General features: G+C 36.6%; 1 protein-coding gene across 5 annotated transcripts in view; it reads right to left on the bottom strand.

Annotated features, from left to right (window-relative positions):
• The window catches only part of NAALADL2 (N-acetylated alpha-linked acidic dipeptidase like 2), a 1,434,969-nt gene that overhangs the window by 796,552 nt on the left and 619,934 nt on the right, over window positions 1–18,483 (bottom strand). For all 5 annotated transcript variants that reach the window (XM_082458958.1, XM_082458959.1, XM_082458957.1 and 2 more), the window contains one exon: window positions 16,257–16,758. In XM_082458958.1, coding sequence (XP_082315084.1) covers window positions 16,257–16,750 — 494 coding nt within the window. In that variant the 5' untranslated portion in view covers window positions 16,751–16,758. The remainder of the gene's footprint in view (window positions 1–16,256; window positions 16,759–18,483) is intronic.

The following is an 18,483-nucleotide window of genomic DNA, read 5'->3' as shown; positions in this document are numbered from 1 at the left end:
CAGCCCTTTTATATAAGATTAAGCTCTCTGCTTAAACGAGTCCCAAATGAATAAACGGCGAAAGACAGAAGACCAGATGCTTCTACATACACTGTTTAGAAATCCATACCTTTTAGAGGATTTATTTTGATGGAATTTTATGTTTTTAACACCAGAAAAAATTGCATTGAATAGGGGTTGTAATTACATTATAGTCCATAGCACTGGGCTTTATTTAAAATAGGCACCCAGGAAGTGGTTGTTATGTGATTGCATGAAAAAGATAGAAAACAAATACTATCTGACCTAAAATCATCTTCTCCTCAGAATCAGGAAAGTACAATCTGGAAGCACCAGGCTCCCTACTTCTTTGTCAACTGCTAAAGCAGCAAATCCTCTGGATGCTACCTCTAAAATATCAGGGAAGTCCATTCTGTGCCTCAGTTACCATGAACTTTGCTTTGATTCAACCTTCAACAGCAAAGCAAGCAATAAATTTTAATTCTTGCAACAGCTTCCTATGTTCTTAATCTCGTTTAACATTTTCCTCATATAATGCATCCTCAATATTGTTTCCTGCTCTTGTTTTAAAATACATATCTCATAAAGTGTCTCCTCAACCGTCATGTTAAAAATAAAGCAAAACAAACCAAAACATTTTAAGACGGCATAAAACGTTCTTCATAATCTGACTGTGACCTGTATCTGTCTCTCTCTCTGCTCCTCCTCTCCCCTGTTCTCCCCTTTCCAATTCCACCTCTCCTCCTCTTTCTCAAATCACCTTACCTCCACATACTTTACACTTCAGCCACATAGAACTAAAGGCCATTTCCAAATATTCCATATAATTCTGCACCTTCCTATCTATCTTACACCTTGAACTCTCTTTGTCCCTTTCTCCACCTGGAAAACTCCTTTAAAACTCATGCCCTTGTGAATCTATCCCTGTTCTTTAAAACCTTGTTATTAGTTATTACACAGATATTTCCATAATTCTTTGTTATACCACACTTTACTTAAAAGATATCATTTCACCAAACATTCCCATCTCCTACCTCCTAGTAGTCTCTGGGCTTTCTGAAACTAGGAAGCCTAGTTTATGTATTTTAAAATTGTCTGTACCCTGATACCTCCTGCAATGTAAACATATGCTTAACAATGTCCATGGTATAAATGTGTGAATACAATTTAGGAATTTGGGTTTAGTATTCAACTGATACAAAATAAATATATTTTAAATTATGGATATCCTTAAGTGTTATAATATGCAATACTTTATTTTCTTGATAGCTATTGACCAGCACGTCTCACCCAGGGAAGTAAAAATTAGACTGTATTAAGAGCATACTTTACAAAACTGATTATATCTCTGTACATGGGCTATAATCTTGAGTCTAAGAATCCACAGGAAGAATCAATATCATCAAGGCAGTAATCTCAGAAGATAAATGGGCAGCTGGTGTCATTCTCCATTCATCATGATATTGTTATAGAAGAGACTGTGCACGACTATAATCTAGCTTGACAGTGTTCACTGATCCAGAACCCTATTGCAGATTTTTATAACTTGCATTTTTTAAAATGCATTAGAAACTTTGATTTAGACATTATAGAGTATTGAATAAAAGAGACAACCGAGTTAAGTCATGGTTCTCTTGTGCGTGGCACCACTGTACCGTATGCTGACTAGTCTACTCACAGCTTGACGGTCTGTTTACCACTTCTGGCAGACTGTTGTCATTAAAACACATCATCTGGTGATTACAAAGTGCTAATTCATTGTTGTTCCCAAGGCTAGTTTTATTTTATGATTTTTTACGCTTTATGTATTTATTCTTTTGATGATCCAAGCCCCACTAGCATAACTCATTATTGATACACGAAACAGTGAGGCAATTCATTTCAGTTCTGCGATCTCTCCATAGCCACTGTTAAAATTTGAGAGGACATTTTGAGCTATTCAGAATGTTGAAATTCTTAAATCTGATTTGGGAGAAGCAAAGTAAGCAAGTATTTTATCAAAGCAGTAATATCCATTATTGCTCCCTCACTTAAAGACCCTGAGATTCTCACAACACATATTTCTAGCAAATACTTTCTAAGTGGATCATCTTAAAAATCAAACATAGAAGAATTTTTTATTTGCTGCCTAAAAGTATATATTCACTTTTATGCTAACACTATACTTGTAGACTTGGTATGAAATTATTAAGCATGTTTTCTGTTATTTGCAAATGTTCAGAGTTTTACATTGAACTTGCAAAAATGTTTTATTAGCATGTATTATTTAAACAAAAATAAAGCCAAGTTTATATGCTAATCACCATGTGTCTTGAATAGATTTTGGTACCCATATGTCAAGAAACTATACCTAACTTTTGTGACATCTATAATAAGGTTTGATTGGAAACACACACACACACACACAGACACACACACACAACAAATGGGATGCAAATACTAACTCAACAAACTTTTGTTTGTTGGTTTGCTCAGGCTATCAGTGACCAGGCAAGCTCTTGGAACAATAGCTTCAAGGTAAACTAACTCAGGAACAAAGGAAACCCAAGTCTTTATTATTTTCCCAAATAGACTATTACTACCTGCCTGCAAAGGATCACAGGTTGATACTATAGCATCTGAGTTGGTATTTAATTTCAACAGTAGTTCTAGGTGCGTAGTCCTATTTCCCATCACTCTGGAGGATTTCAGAAACACTAGGCATAAATAATCCTATGACAGAGTTATATTAGTTTCATCTGCAGAAAAATACTGCATGACCTCTATCAACATTGAGTGTGCAGTTTAGATATAGATTCTGGAAAGTCCTGGGCAACGTTCCAAGGTCAAGTGAGACCTAGAAGTATGTTTGGTTTTCTGCTAAGTTTTGCAGCTTTCTCTAGGTTCCTCTTCAGATGTTTACTTCACTTCCAAGACTCAGACTGGATAAATTTTCCCTGGATAAATCTTCACCTTCTTCCCAGGACTTGTACACAGCCCACACAGAATGTGGGAGCGGGGCCTCTCAGATCTGAACAGCTGAGTTGCCATTTCTCCACGGCCCTATTGTTGACTGTCCCATTAGCTTCTATTGTAGCCTCTTTTCTTCCCTTCTAACAATTTTCTAGACTAGATTCTCATGGTAGCCTTTCCTTCCTGGGTTATTTTCTAACCCAGGTTTCTAAGCTAGAAACCCTCTCTTAAATCACCTGGCAGAAGGAAAACTTAACTTGTTTTGCTGGTGATTGTCATCTTATTTCTCTCACTTCAAATTGTTCTCTACTTTTCCGATTTTTTTGTCATCCTGTGTCATTTTCACAGCTTTTTCCCCCAACCAATCAGCAAATTATCTTCCAAGTGACATTTCCCCCAATACCCAAATTTATTTTTCCTGCTTACAGACTATTGTAGCAATGCTTAATACCAATACTGTCTGTCATTTAGTTTGCCCTTATTCCCAGAACAGGAAAAGATTTTTATTTCTGGATTGAAAATCGCTAGCAGTAATCACTATCTTCTCTACCTGCGTGATTACCACAAAGCTGCTACTTTCCCAATTCTGAGAACCCATACCTTGAGACTTCTCAAATCCTCTGGTCCCAATTCCTTCTGGACATTTCCTGCCAAAACGGTAACATTTTCCACCAAAAAGGCTGGAGTAGAACAACTTCTAATACCCTGTCCCTACCCATTTGAAGGACTCAGTTGCAATATATGTAGATGTTAAGAAAAGTAAACAAAAAATATTCAAGTGAATTTTCTTATCTGTAAAGCAACTCCCTCATGGATACTGCCTGCAGCCTTAAAAAGCTAACATGTACCACTGGGTGTCAGATCATAATTACATATAATTAGCAAACTGCAACTCTTTCAAAAGGCTGCAACTGATTAAACAAGAACTAAGAACTGAAGAATCCAGGGTTAACATATCATCCTTAGAATGGTTATTTCAGAATAAGACTGAGTTATAAGAAAGATTTTACTTATTATGTAATGTGGAATTTATGGGAAAAAAAAACTAAACAAAAACAACAGGCAGGGATAAGGCAATCCTGAGAAATGAGGCTATTTTGGGAAGAAAAACAGAACTTTAAGTAAGTGACCCTATCTTCAGTAATTTTAAAGAGAGACAGCAACGGAGCAGTGTTTCTTATTTGGAACAGTTAAATTCCATGTTGGATATTACAAATAAATAGAAATTCAAGGGTGGTCAGAGGTCACCATCTCCTCCCATCTGCTTGCTTCCTACTAAACTCACTCTTTACAAGTGGGTTAGTTTTGTATTTTTTGTTGTCGTTTATTTGCAAAAGTAGTGGCAAAAAGCAAGTAACTTAGCAGGAGAAGAGCTCCACGGAAGTCCACTGAGCAGGGAGGAGAGACAGGCTGTGCCAGACAGCTACTAAGCAATGTACAGTCCCATAGGCAGCCTGGGGTAGAGGTCCAGAGGGACTGGTCCACAGTAAGTGTCCATTTGAAACTGAATTGACCACTTCATCCAAAATTAACCCGGTAGAGACCTCTGCAAATTAGTCAATCTCTCCCTCCCTCCCTCCCTTCCTACTGACCACAATGTATCATTTTGTTTCATTATGCTTAGTTTACAGAACAAGTATGTTCCCATTGATTCCCTCTGGCCAGTGGGAACATAAACACCGCAAATGCAGGTACTTTGTATGTCTTGTTCATTGTTTTGTCGCTAGCCCAGCACACAGTAGGCTCACAAGAAATAGTCATTAAATAAATACATGCATAAGGAAATGCACTGATGTTAAAGGGCACTGAATAAGTCTTCGATGGTAGGCCATCAGGTGTTATTTTTTTAATGGAATATAAATTTGATTAAGAATACAAACCCTTAAATTAGAAAGTTGAGGTGTCTCCTTTCCCTGTAACAGTGTACATCTTGGACTTTGCCTCTAATTCCCTAGTACTTTTCTATATAAATAGATAATGTGCTTACTTTTGTGTATTATTTGAAGTCTTTGATTGAAACATAATTTAAAAATTTGAACCAGGAGAAACAGATCATATGGGAATTTAGGTTTTCTACTTTAAATAAGAATGGCAGAATGAAGGCTTAGATCTCTATCATGTGGTATGCCAGCAGCAACTGATTCAGATCCAGCTATGGCTCACAAGAGCAAGATGCAGAAAAATATCTTCAAGGGTCTGGCCAAGAGAAAAACCCATAGGAAGCCACAAGAAGCAAACGCCTATGAAAACCTGATACAATTTATCTTGGCTGCACCCTCTGGGCTAAAATAAACATTTTTCTCCCTTTGCTCTTTGCCCATAAGAATAGCAAGATATATTCTGAAATACCCAGCTAAATTCCGATATGCCACTCAGACACATCGAAGGCAGCTATAATAAGAGGATATCTGATGTGTTTCATCAAATTACAAAAATTATCAGGCTAATAAATTAGAACTTTTTAATTTCTGTAGCAGCTTGAACTACAATATTGGCACAAGCTGATTTTACAAGTTGTTCCCTACAGAATAGAGTTAATATGATGAAAGCAAGTGAAGAAATAGCCAGAAAACGCCCACACTTATTTTATTTTTATTGAAGGTAAAAACCACCTGCACACATTTCTGTTCAGTGCAGAAACAAAGCAAAATGTTCAGTTTCATTTTTCTCTCACAGAGAGAAATGTACTCCACAGAACTGGAACGACTTCTTTTGTTTCTTGTTCTATCAGAATTTGATTTGCATATTTTGGGACATGATAAGGTCCTCTCTGATTTAAAGAGTTTATAAAAAGGTAATTTGATCTCAAATTATAGTTTTCTTTCTTTGTTTCTAATACTGAAACCTGCATACCTTTCTGAGAAGTGAGTCATGAGAGGAAGACATTAGCTTACCTTGTATGAGATAATAAAAAAGTTCCACAGGGGACGAGTTACATATTATGACATTGTGAATATAAGGCTCATTTGGATTTAATTCATTACTACATCATGTTGCGCAGGAAAGCAATTTTTAAGCAATAGAAGTGCACTTCATTTGTAAAGGGCCCAGCTATAACACACAATCAGTTATTAAAGACAGAAACTGATTTCCCAAATCAGGCATATAAAATTTAATACATTTGCTCCAGTTATAATGAAAGGGAAGGGAACTTCAATGCCATTTTTCTCCTAGATAAAAATGACTCTTGTAAAATTTGGAAAAAGCATTTTTGCTTGGGAAGTTGATTACATTTTGATGCCACCAAACTAAGTTGAGAAAATTAAGCATTTTTAAAATATTTGAAATAGGTGGTAGACACTTTGAATGTAATTTCAAATTCTATCCTATAAATGTATTTTACATTAAAAATAAGATCTGAAATTAATGAAATAAGGGTAATGATGAGCATTGGCTTTAAAAAAAAATTCAGTATCAATTTTCCATATTATTCAGTTTAACCCTAAAGATTGACTACGTTATTCTAAAGTTAAAAAAAAAAAAAAAAAAAAAAAAAAAAAATCCAAATTGTATTGGTTTATTTAAGTTTCCTAAATCTGCATGTATTATTAGTTAGGGTTCTCCAGAGAAAGAGAACAGGATGTATATATAGAGAGAGGGAGATATCTATTTTAAGGAGTCAGCTTATGCAACTGTGGAAGCTTGGCAAGTCCAAAATCTGTAAGATAGACCAGTAGGCTGGAGACTCAGGGAAGAGCTGCAGTTAAAGTCCAAAGGCATTCAGTGTGCTGGTAGAATTTCTTCTTCTTCCTGAGAGGTCAGTCTTTTCCTAGTAAGGTCTTCAACTGATTGGATGAAACCCATCCACATTATTAAAGATAATCTGCTTTACACAGAGTCTACTGATTTAAATGTTAATCTCATTTTTAAAAAAATACCTTCACAGAAATATCTACAATAATGTTTGACCAAACATCTGTGCACTGTGGCCTGGCCAAGTTGATATATAAAAATAACCATCACAGTGTATTTATATAAGCATCTAACATTTGGGAAATAATATCACCTATCTATTTTGTTATAGTTTCCCAAGATGGGGGCAGTGGAGAGGAAGTTTTCATCATCCATTTTTAAATATCTGAATTACCAGCCAAATCTACTTTCTCTCCCATCAGCTAGAAACATCCATTTAAATTTTTTTAGGTAACTATAATAAAATACTTTATGCAATGTTTACAAAATCAAATTATCTCTTTTCATATATATTTTAATTTTTCTCTTGTAAACTAGCCTGATGAGATTATGGGATTAATGCTTTTAGCTGCAATTGTCAAATACTTTGCTTAAGTTCTAAAGCATGGATTGAGATTTTCAAATTGCAAATCTCAAAGGGCCATGTCTGCTATTTGAATCTTGATTTCACTGACATTAAAAAGGAACATGAAAGAGAGAAGTATGTAATCAGTTCCCAACCTTTCCATGTTTAACTGTACTTCACTCTACTGAATGTGATCATTACCAACTTTTCTATCGCAAGAGTGTCGGGAAGTCAAGTGAATCCACAGGAAACTGACATACTTGATCCTCAAAGGAAATGGTTTATTTATTCCCTTGTACTACATCTGACTGATCTTGTTCCTTTTTTGGAATGAATAAGATCAAGAAGTGAATGGATGAAAATGACTATTACAGTCAATGAAGGAAAGATACAGGAAAAATGTGATGAGCCTTAAGTTTGAGCAGTTTTCAGGATAGGCAGCCAGTAAGGGAAGATGACCTTGATATATCTAACAAAAATATTTCACTGACCATCACTGCAAAAGAGTCCTTTCATCATGTAAAATATATTCCTCCCATTAAGACAAAACCAAATTTGAAAAACGAAGAGTTCCTGCATTTCCATCCTTAACAATCTAACTTACTCCTGGTGTTTCACAAGAGAGACAGATTTGGTGAAAAAGATAGAGAAAATTTGCTTACTAGGAAAGTAAGTAACCTAATTGTAGTACATAACCTCGAGGATAAAATAATGTGTGTGCGTAGGGAGCAGGGAGAGGGCAGGAGATGAGGGATAGGGTGGGGGGAAAGGGAGAAGGTGCGGGGAGAACCCTTTGATTCTACTTGACCATTGAGAAGGAAGAAAGCAAGCCTTCAGGCTGAACTGGCCCTAGTCTGAGACAACCCTTTCCTGACACTGACAGGGCATGAAAAGATCTGTGAGGGAATCTACTTTGCACCTCCATCAAACCTGTGATCATAGAAGTACATTTCTGTGCAATTTTTACTTTCATTTCTTCTTTATAGAAAGGAAATGCTCTCTAGATTAAACAGAATGTCATTAAAACCGGTCGAGTGACTGGCAAAGTGCCTGGAATACAGCAGACACACAACACATGTTTTCATTAAAGAAAAGAAAATCCTCTACCTTCAAAAATCAACTTTTTAGCACATGCTATGAGAATGTATATAAAATATGTTAAAAAGGCAAAGGTCTGATACATACATATATATATATATATATATATATATATATATATATATATATATATGATTTTGAATTTCAGTAATGCACATGAATAGCCAGAAGTATATGTTCTTTTAAAAAAATTATAGTAGGTCTATATTTTGGGTGCACTGTCTCCCGCAATAAAGATTTACTGAGTGTCCACATACTATGACTCAAGGACTGGGCCAGACTCATAGTTCTTTCTCCACTGCAAGGTAGAAGGTAGTTTATGTCAACAAAGAGAGAGAAAATGAAGTACTGAGAGTTTCAAGGAAAGAGAGAACTCAATTGGTGGGAGATCAAAAAAGGGAATCATGGGAATTCCCTGGGGTCCAGTGGTTAGGACTCAGGCTTTCACTGAGGCACCTGAGCCGCCCTCAAAGAATGCCTAGGATTGAGAAGGTGGCCACTGCACTCAAAGACCCTCTGTCAATAATCCTCATTCATCTTATTGGTGGGTGTGGCTCTTGCTTCGGACAAATGCCTAAGAATTGTGAAAGGCATAAGCTTTTATCTGAGTTGAGCCAGACATTTAAGAGAATTAATGTCACTCTACATTACACTGAGAAACTGAGTGAAGCAGTGGCTTTATTTCAAGTCCAGAGCAATAAAATACTATGGATAATTAAATAAATCTAATCCTTTGTATTCCTTTTGTGATTAAATTTAAGACAATGTGCATTTGTTATCTGGAGAGATCAATGATAGAATAGCTAATTACTTCCTTTAGGAACCATCACTCTATTACTGTTAAATTCATTCTGCTGTCATTTGCATAAATTGAATCATGTGCACTTTTTAAATACATTTACATGTTTTTCTCCAATTCAAATGCCAGTTGCTTTATTGCCTTCTTTGTATCTCCCAACATTCCTGCTCTCATCCCTCTAAATACTGAAATAGGAAAGGAACAAAAAACACAAACAGTAGAAAAGACAGAAGCCAAAATATAGTTCAAGACAGAGGAGGGGCAGAAAGATGGCTGGAAAGTACAGCTGGAAACCAGAGAACAGTTGCTGATGGTATCACCATCATCAAGCCTTGCATTTTTAAAGTGTAACAGCAAAAAATATAGCCCTGTGGGATCAGAGGAGAGAAAAATCACCGAAGATAATTTATAACATTTCCTAAACTTTTGAAGAGTTAATCAACAGCTAAGAAAATGTGGTGTTTTACTTAATGTTTGTAAAGATCATTTCACAGTATAACTTAACTCATGGTTAATTACTTGTACCAAGCCAGAGAATGATGAAAAATATTGCCCCTGTCCAAATAATGCAGATATTTTTAAAAATCTAGGGATTTTATTTTATTGTTCATTTGTTAACAAATAAAATACATCAACTAAAATCCAGAAAGATTACATAAAGTAATAGACTATTTTTCTACTATAATATTCAGTAAACATAAGTTTTTTTAATTATAAAAGGTTCATACATGCAAAAAGAAACATGAATGGTCAATTAAGATATAAAAGTTTGTCAACACTATTTTTGGCCTATCAAAACAAAAAAAATAATGAGGACCTAGAAGGCTGGCAGCCCTACAAGACAATTTGGTAACTAACACAAAGCAAACAACTAAACAAATTTCAACTCCCTGAATCTGTGATCTGCTTCCAGGAATTTATCAGAAGGGAATAATTAAATAAGCACACAAAGACTTATGTATGAAAATGTTTGTAGAGACAAACTAAATGTACATTTATAAAGAACAGGCTCAATAAATTCATGTCCTCTACATAAGGGAATGCCAGCAGCATTTTAATGTAATGATTCAATTCTGTATTCATTGGTTTGAAAAATGGTTCTCAATATATTGTAAGTGGAAAAAAATTCAAAAGCAGATACCAAAAAAATATACATGGTACAATACAATTTTGCTTCTTGATAGGTAAAGATAGAAAGAAAGAAAGAATAAAATTATGGGGGAAAAGGTGGTAGGGTTATGGGTGGTTTTTACTTTTTTCCAACCTTCTGTATACATTTTACTTATAAGAAGAAAAAAAATAATGCCCCTTCCATAAAAAAAAGATACCATATTAACCATAATTAGAGTACCACATTTTCTCCTTTTCTTCTCACCATTTCACAGCATCTACAGCTGTCAAAAGGCAACATTCCTGCATTCAAAAATATACTTAACCTCACTGGTTTATTCACTTCAATTATTATTATAATATTATATTAGGTAACTAAATTTTGAAGCTTTCAGCATGCTTTACTCTGTTCAGCAATGTGCTTATGATCTTTAGTATGCATATACATATACATATGCACACACATATAGGTCATTCATTCAACAATATATATGATAAAGGCTCTGTGACTTTATTATATAGTAGAAATAAAACATGTACCAGTCACATTTAAGCTTCTTCTAAGTTAAAGAGCTCTCCTAACAGCCCTAAGTAGACATTTTATACACGATGACCAGCATCCCAATTGGCCAAATCTGATTAGACCAGGGATAAGCACTTGACAGAATCACAAACATTGCTGACCCCCAAAGGGAAAACAATTGTATTTCATTCTAGCCCCATAGGCTAGAAGAGGAATGGAGGAATAATGTATTGGAGAACATAGCAGTGGGTACTGGGAGAAGAATAAGGCAAACAAAAAGTAGTACAGATGGAAAGGGAGATAAATCACTTTGGTGGTTCAACCCTTTAGTAAAAATTAGAGGACTGTGGCTACTAGGGTCCCTGGAGTTGATTGGAGCCAAATTCCTTATCAACAAGGCTCAGTCAAACAAATTCCTATTCACAGATTATTGTGTGAGCCCAGCCTCCTGTTTTGATGCTTACAATAAACTTGCATTATCTAGTTACTGTTCCAAGTCACCAAAAGCATACATGAATGCAACTTTTAATGGCCTATTTTAAATCTCACGCATCTGAATATATCCAATATACATCTGAATATACTCCATCTGTTTACATGAAGATACATGAAAGAAATCAACCACCACTGTAAAAGAGTGAATGCCTTTTTCAAATAGCAACAAGTATTTGCAGAAGTGACCAGGAGAATCTTATTAGAAGACTGATTAATACACACATACACACACACACGGTGTTCATATTCCTGTGTTAATGTTGAAAATGATTTTCTTTTATTTGATCAATATGATATCAAGTAGTTGGCTTATGTGGGCTTTATTATGGATAACTAGGTCCTTAAACTGGAATATGCAGTCAATATGTCAATATGTCTATCAATGATCCTCTGAATCAACACATTATTCAAATGTTTTTTTTCTAAAACATTACACCTAAAAATAGCACATGTGTAATCTCTACACTGAGCAAGCATGACTCAGGGAATGTAATCATACAGCACTTTTTTCCTCCCATTTATATTAATTGGGGTTAGTTTTTTTTTTTTTTTTTTTTTTTTTTTTTTCCTGTTTCTGGATTAAAAACCCAGTAATTCTGGTCACTGTTAAGTGACCTGAGTTCCTCCAGTGAGTAATTAAAAGGTTCAGTGTCATTTAATAGTCAGAACTTTGAACTTTTCCCCACTTTTTGACCATCTCTAGATTGGGAAACTTACAGCCAAGGAAAGGAGAAGAGTCAGTTTCTTCTCTTCTTTGTGTTTTTACATCTCCTTTCTCAGAGCTTCTGCTGACACCTCCAGGGTTGCAACAGAGCAAGTGAGAATAGCTAAAGCAGGAGCAAAATGTTCTCACTGGCCAGGAACTCTCTAGAACTGGCATGGTACTCTGACTGTAGCAGGAGTAGTCAGCTGAATTTTCCACTTGTCCAGCTTCATCAGTTCTTTGGAGACCCACCCACCCATCCCACGACTGGGGATTTCTCACCTTCCTTTAACATGAGGAATACATTCTCCTCCACCTCCTTCTTCCTTCTTCCAGGCATCTGACCAGACCTCTAGCTCTGTCTCTGGTAAGTTCTTTCCAGCCATGCAGGAAGCTTGCTTGCTCCTCCCCCGCTATCTCTCTCTTTCTGTTAGTCCTTTCGGGCTGCTATAACAAAGTACCACAGACTGGTTGGCTTATCAACATTATGTCGTAGTTCTCGAGTCTGGGAATTCTAAGATCACGGCACTGGCAGATTTGGTGTGGTGGCTGATAAGGGCCCTCTCCCTGGTTCACAAAGGATACCTTCTCCCTGTGTCCTCACGTTGACGGAAGGACTAGGAAGCCCTGTGGGGTCTCTTGTGTAAAATCTCAGCCCATTCACGAGGGCTCCAGCTTCACGACCTGAGCATCTCCTTCCCAGCAGCCCCACCTCCAAATACCATTACATTGGGCATTAGGATTTCGACAATATATGAATCCTGCGGTGGCGGGCGGGGGGGGACACAAACATTTAGACCATAGTGATTTCTCTTCCTCTTCCCCTCTCCCTCTCTCCCTGCTTGGATAGAGTCCCTAGAAGCAAACTTTGCCATAGGTTACCCCAAACCACCACCTCTTCTTTGGCAATTTTATCCACAACTAGCCAGTCCGTGATTTGTCATTTCGATTTCTTAGGTAGAAAGGCAGACACCCAGTTCTTCCAAGTAGTTCTATTAAACCCCTTTTTCATTGGACTTGAGGCTACCTCCTTGAGAAAAGATTGGTGCTTACAACACCATTAGCAGCTTTCTCCAAAAATCCTCTTTTTCCACTCTCCTAGTTCTCAGCTTCTCTAACCTCTCCTAGGCTACAACAAGGTCATCATCTCAAGGTTTTATACCATCTTTTTCTTTTTTCCTCCGAAGTTCTACATACTGGTCCTAGTAGTAGCAATTGTATTTAAGCCTCAGCTGAAAATGAGATATCAATAGTGATACTTTAGCATTTTTACAGTATCTGGTTTTGATTTAAGTTGTCACTTACCTAAAATCAGAACATAGCATAGCCTCTGAGTAACTACAGCTATATAATATAGTATTTTATAATTATGTTATAAATAAGAATTTTATTTATAATACTTTGAATATAATCATAATATGAAAAACCTAAATTTTAAGTAAAATGGTTTTCAGAATACATAATAAAATTGATGAATTAAACACAGATCTGTTCCTCACCTATTCATGCATTCATTTCCTCCCTTAGAAAAATAATTATTCAATGTCTGCTGGCCAATAGTCTAATGATGGGCAGAGCAAGTTGGTCCATTCCTTCATGGGGTCTGCAAATTAATCTATTATAAAAAGAGTATCTTTTATATTGCATAACTGTTAGGATGTTTGGCAAGAACTGACATAGTCTTAGAGCATGGGCAGGAATGGAGAACAAATAGAGAAGAAATACAGCAACTGATGAACAAGACAGTAGATCAGTGAGAGCCCAAAACTGATCATAAATTGATGAAAAGAAACAGGAGGAACCCATGATGTACGGAGCCAATGCCAAGATGACTTAGTAAACACAGGAAATCATAATAAGGCATGTGGTTAGCACGACTACTGGGGGAACAGTTGTCTTTGGATGAAGAGTTGTAGTTCGAAGAAAGTTACGTAAACATATTTGTACCAAAATATTATTTTTTTGATGAAAAAGACCTATTATCTCAGCAAGGAAAAAACTGTGGCTATCTGACAGGACATAAGTGTGAATTTGTGCCCAACCACTGAATATTGCTTAGAAGTAAAACTGCCAGTGGTTATATTTTTTAAATATATAGTTTGTTGATTTTTGAGTTTAAGAGAATATAAGCCTTATTGTAATACAATTCCTATTCTGAGGGAAATGATGAATATGTTTACTTAATTACACATTTTCAACATTTTAGAACCAGCTGCCTATTCACAAAAAGGACATGTCAGTTTTTAAAATGTCTACAATGCTGGAAAAAAAAATAAGGCAAAGAAAGCCAAAGGAAGATAAGGAGAGAAAATATGCAGGCTAGTTAGTATACAAAAGGCATGCCTGTAAGTTCTTTATGATTTCAATACAAATTTGACTCTGAACTTACTAAAAGCCAAAGTAAAGAGGGAAGGAGGCTAGGTTATGAGATTCATTGCGTCCATCATTAAAAACTAAGCAGTTGCTCAGGAAAAATGAGTTAAATCCATGTATCCTTTTCCAGAAGACACTTTTGTAATGAAATAAATGTCCACCATGAAGTTAGAGTAGACAGAGTTTTATGGAATTCTTCTATTTTCTTTCTTCCTTTCTCTCTCTCTCTCTCTCTCTTTAAATAACATCCCTGTGCTGGTTAGATCTAATTTTTGGACAGACCCCTTGCCTTTCCCCTGCTGCAGGGATCTGAACGCTTTGGGATGAGTTTTCCCAGGCTCTGAGTCAGCAGCCTGCGTGCTGGGTTCAGACAACCAATGCAACAACTGGTAGGAGGGCAGGAGGAAGGGAGAAGCCATGGTACTTCTTACTCTGTCTTCAGTAGTGCCCCTGGCTGAGCTTACATCCCCACTGCCAGCCCAACCCCTGCATTTGTGTATGCAGAAAGTTCCAGCTTCCATCAAGTTACCCCAACTCCCTTTCTCCAGCGGAGGTTTCGTAATGGCTCCATTTTGTTGTTCATCTCTTGGCTACCTCAGTGTCCCCTGATTGGCCTCTCAGTTTTTCATCACTGATGGAATTATTTCCCTACTTTAAATGCCCTCTGCTTTAAATATTTAAGGAGTTTTCTGTTATGGTTGGATCCTGACTGATGCAATCGTTCATTATAAGACAACGCTATATCTTTCACTCAATTCACTATAAGTAATTTTACATTGAGAAATACCATGGAAATTGTTAGTATCTGCATATGACACATCCAGAGACGCTTATGCAACAGTAAATAGCAGACATAGAAGGGTGTAGAAAACAAATTCCCACGAGTCATTCAGATGTGATATTCAGAAAGAGAATTATAATTTGCCAACCTCAATACATGTGATATTTCAGCACATAGATTAAATAATGCATCTTCAGTGGTCATGCTCCCTAGAAGATCCCTAGAAATGCACATGTGCCAACACCTTGATGGTAATAAGTCAGTGTAACCCAGAAGGAATATCCTTATGACCTAGTATCCCTCTCTCTCTCATCTACCTACAATCAACAAACATGATTCACCTAGGATTGTTCTTTACTGCCAGGTATGGAAGACATATGTGGAGGCTAATATCTAATCTTCCTCTTCCAGTTCCTCACTTCTCTAAATATGTTAACTAGGGAACCCTTTACAATTCAACATATATGCTAATGATATATCAAGCAACAAAATTTAAGTTATCCAATAGCTATATGACATGAGTGGAGATTTTCCCAAAAATTCAGAATTATTAAGGCCTGATAAAAAAATATTTTCTTATCATTTAACTTACTAACAACACATTCTGGCTAGAGAGGTCATATGCAAACTTACCTTAAAGAGAGAGGTGACCTTTTAGAATTGCCTGATATATGGAATGCAATGTGTTTCAATAAAAATACTCAACTGGGAAGCTCAGTGATGCAGGGGACCAAATACTAGCAGTGCTTGTCTTAGCCCCTGACAGTTATTTCAGTCCATAAAGCAAGTTTATTTTATTCTGATGTCATTAAAAATTTCAATCATATGGCTAATACCCTAGTTTTTATTACACACACACATCCAGCAATGTTTGCATCCCAATTTGGCTTTCCCAAGAGGGAGAAAATACACTGGCTGGAGTCTTTTAGTCTCCACAGTAGTTACGGTTCTTATTATCAGTTATTAAAGCAGCACCATAAATTTGCACTACAGTATCGTAAATCTGAAAACGTGCACCCCCTCTGTGAAGGGGTTGCTGGTAAGTTATATTTCTCAGCTTGTAAGACTAACCTTAAACGATAGAAAAATCACAGTATGAAATTCGCTGTAAGACATCTTTCCCAGAAGATGCGTCCCACCAACATCCATTTCTCGCATGCTTACCTGAAAGACTTCCTAATATCTTCTGCTTGGATTGTCTTGAGAATCTCTTGGTATAACTGAAGATCAAGTGTTCCTGAAGACGTAGCATTTGAAGAGCAATTTTTATGTGTGTAATAGCCTATCAAAATTCCAGAAATAAATAAAATGATTGCTGTGCAAAATATTTTTAAAAGGCGGCAAAAGTTGCAGGGGTTGCTCTTTGGTGCAGATCTTGTATAATGGGTCACATAGTCAGACTCTTCTTGAAGTCGCTGAAACCTTCCTTTGGGTGAAGTTGCTGGTTGAATGGGATCAAGATTGAGGTCTGCAGTCTCTGAATTCTCCAGGTTCTGATTCTCAGCACTATCTAGCTGGAACTGGTCAAAACCAGGCTCCTCCAGTTCCTTTTCCATGTCCCACTCTAAGTCAAGGGCAGTGGCTTGGAGGTCATCATTGTCTAGGTACTGTGAATGTCCTGGAGCTCTTCGATCTGCATTGACCTTCTGATAGGCCATCTTTTTACCTGTGAAAGTAAGAGCAGTATATTTTCTGAAAATAAATCAACAAAGAAAACCTCCAAGGTGAAAACAAAACAGTAATCTATATTAGCTGTTCATAAAATTTTAGTGATTATAATCAGGGGAAATACATCATTCCTATAGAAAATCATATATTAATTATTTAATCTTATGTTTTGCTGTTGATGTTTACTATAGGAAAAAAAGACAAACAATAAATAAAAGTAGAAGGCACCTGATGCAAAAGCTATGAGAAGACATAAAATACACACACACAGACAAACACACACTATTCTTTTGAAGTTCAGGAGAATTAAAGTCACAAATGCACAACTGCATTAATGACAATGTATTACAATGAAAGCCAAGTTTAAGCTTATACATTTTCAAAATCACTTTTAAGAAAAACTGAGGACCGAAGCAATAAAGTGTGATTTGTTAAGTTAAGGGGAGGAAAAAAGACCCTGGGATCAGTTACATTACCAGAGCTAATTTTAAAAACACAAATTCAGGGTAAGAATGAGAACAACAAAATGAAGTAGCACCTCTATAGAAATCCAAGAAGCAAAACATGGTGTATTGCCTAGTCACGAGTTATCAGAATGACTGGAAAACTTTAAGGCTGCCATAGAAAGCCAACATGTTCCATGGAATTAGTGGCATGAATTGGCCTGGCTCGCTGAACTTTAAGTAAAAGTCTGGGATGGCATCCATCCAAAGAGAGAAGCCTTTTGCCAGGAGAGGAGAGTTTAGTTTCATAACCTTGCTACTGAGTGGCAGATGGAGGCTTTTCTCCCCTTCACAGTTTTGGATGACAGTTTGTTGTATCCTGCAGAGCAGTATTAGGAAAACTGGACTAATTAACTACAAGTGGTCTTCAGTCTGTATTCAGTAACACACTGGTGTATTGTAGTTGCACATTAGGAGTATTTATACTTCAATTTTCTGTGTATTAGATTTGTCATCCCAGCTAGATTCTAAGGTCCCTCACTACGTTTTACGATTTTTCTAGGGACCCCACTGCGGTGAGTGGAAAAACAGAGCTCAGCTGACAACTGATTTGCTAAGTGTCTTAGGGCGGGTTGTTAACAAGTGAACTCTAATGAAAAAGATACAAACAAAGACTTCATGAAAGGGAGTGGCATTATGTACAGAATTATGGGTATATACAATTCCAATCCTGGCTGGCAGAGGTCCATATAAATTAAAATGTCCTGAACGTTTAAGAGAGTTCAAGTACAATGAAATATTAAACTTTACAAAATAAAAATTCTAATTCTGACTAGATTTCTCATCTGCTACGATACCATTTTTGATTTATTCTTGTCCAGAGCTGATTCAATAAAGATGAGTACCTAATACATATCAGGTACTGGGATAAGCAATGGAAACAAAGATGAATGGGTCCCTATTCCTCAAGTAGGGAATGATTCAATAAGAGAGACAGACATTTGAACAAACAAGTATGTCACATAAAATATGCAAAGCACAAGGGAGACTCAGGGGTGACAGATTCTAGCAGAGAATATGGGAAATAATTCCCCACTCAAAGTTATTTCTGAGGTACTTCTGGAGAGAGAGGAGGAATTAAACTAGGACATACCAGGGGTGTGAGAGGAGAGCAGCCAGGCGGGGGAAAATGTATAAACACACGGAGGAATACAAGTGCATAGTGCATGGTACGTGGACCATTTGAAAAACCCAGACTGGTGTGCGAGCCAGAGTTGGAG

Source organism: Balaenoptera physalus (genome assembly GCF_965194825.1).
Source record: "Balaenoptera physalus genome assembly, chromosome: 4".
NCBI lineage: Eukaryota > Metazoa > Chordata > Mammalia > Artiodactyla > Balaenopteridae > Balaenoptera > Balaenoptera physalus.
The sequence above is the reverse complement of the archived record's forward strand: the minus strand, read 5'-3'. Positions and strand labels throughout refer to the sequence as shown.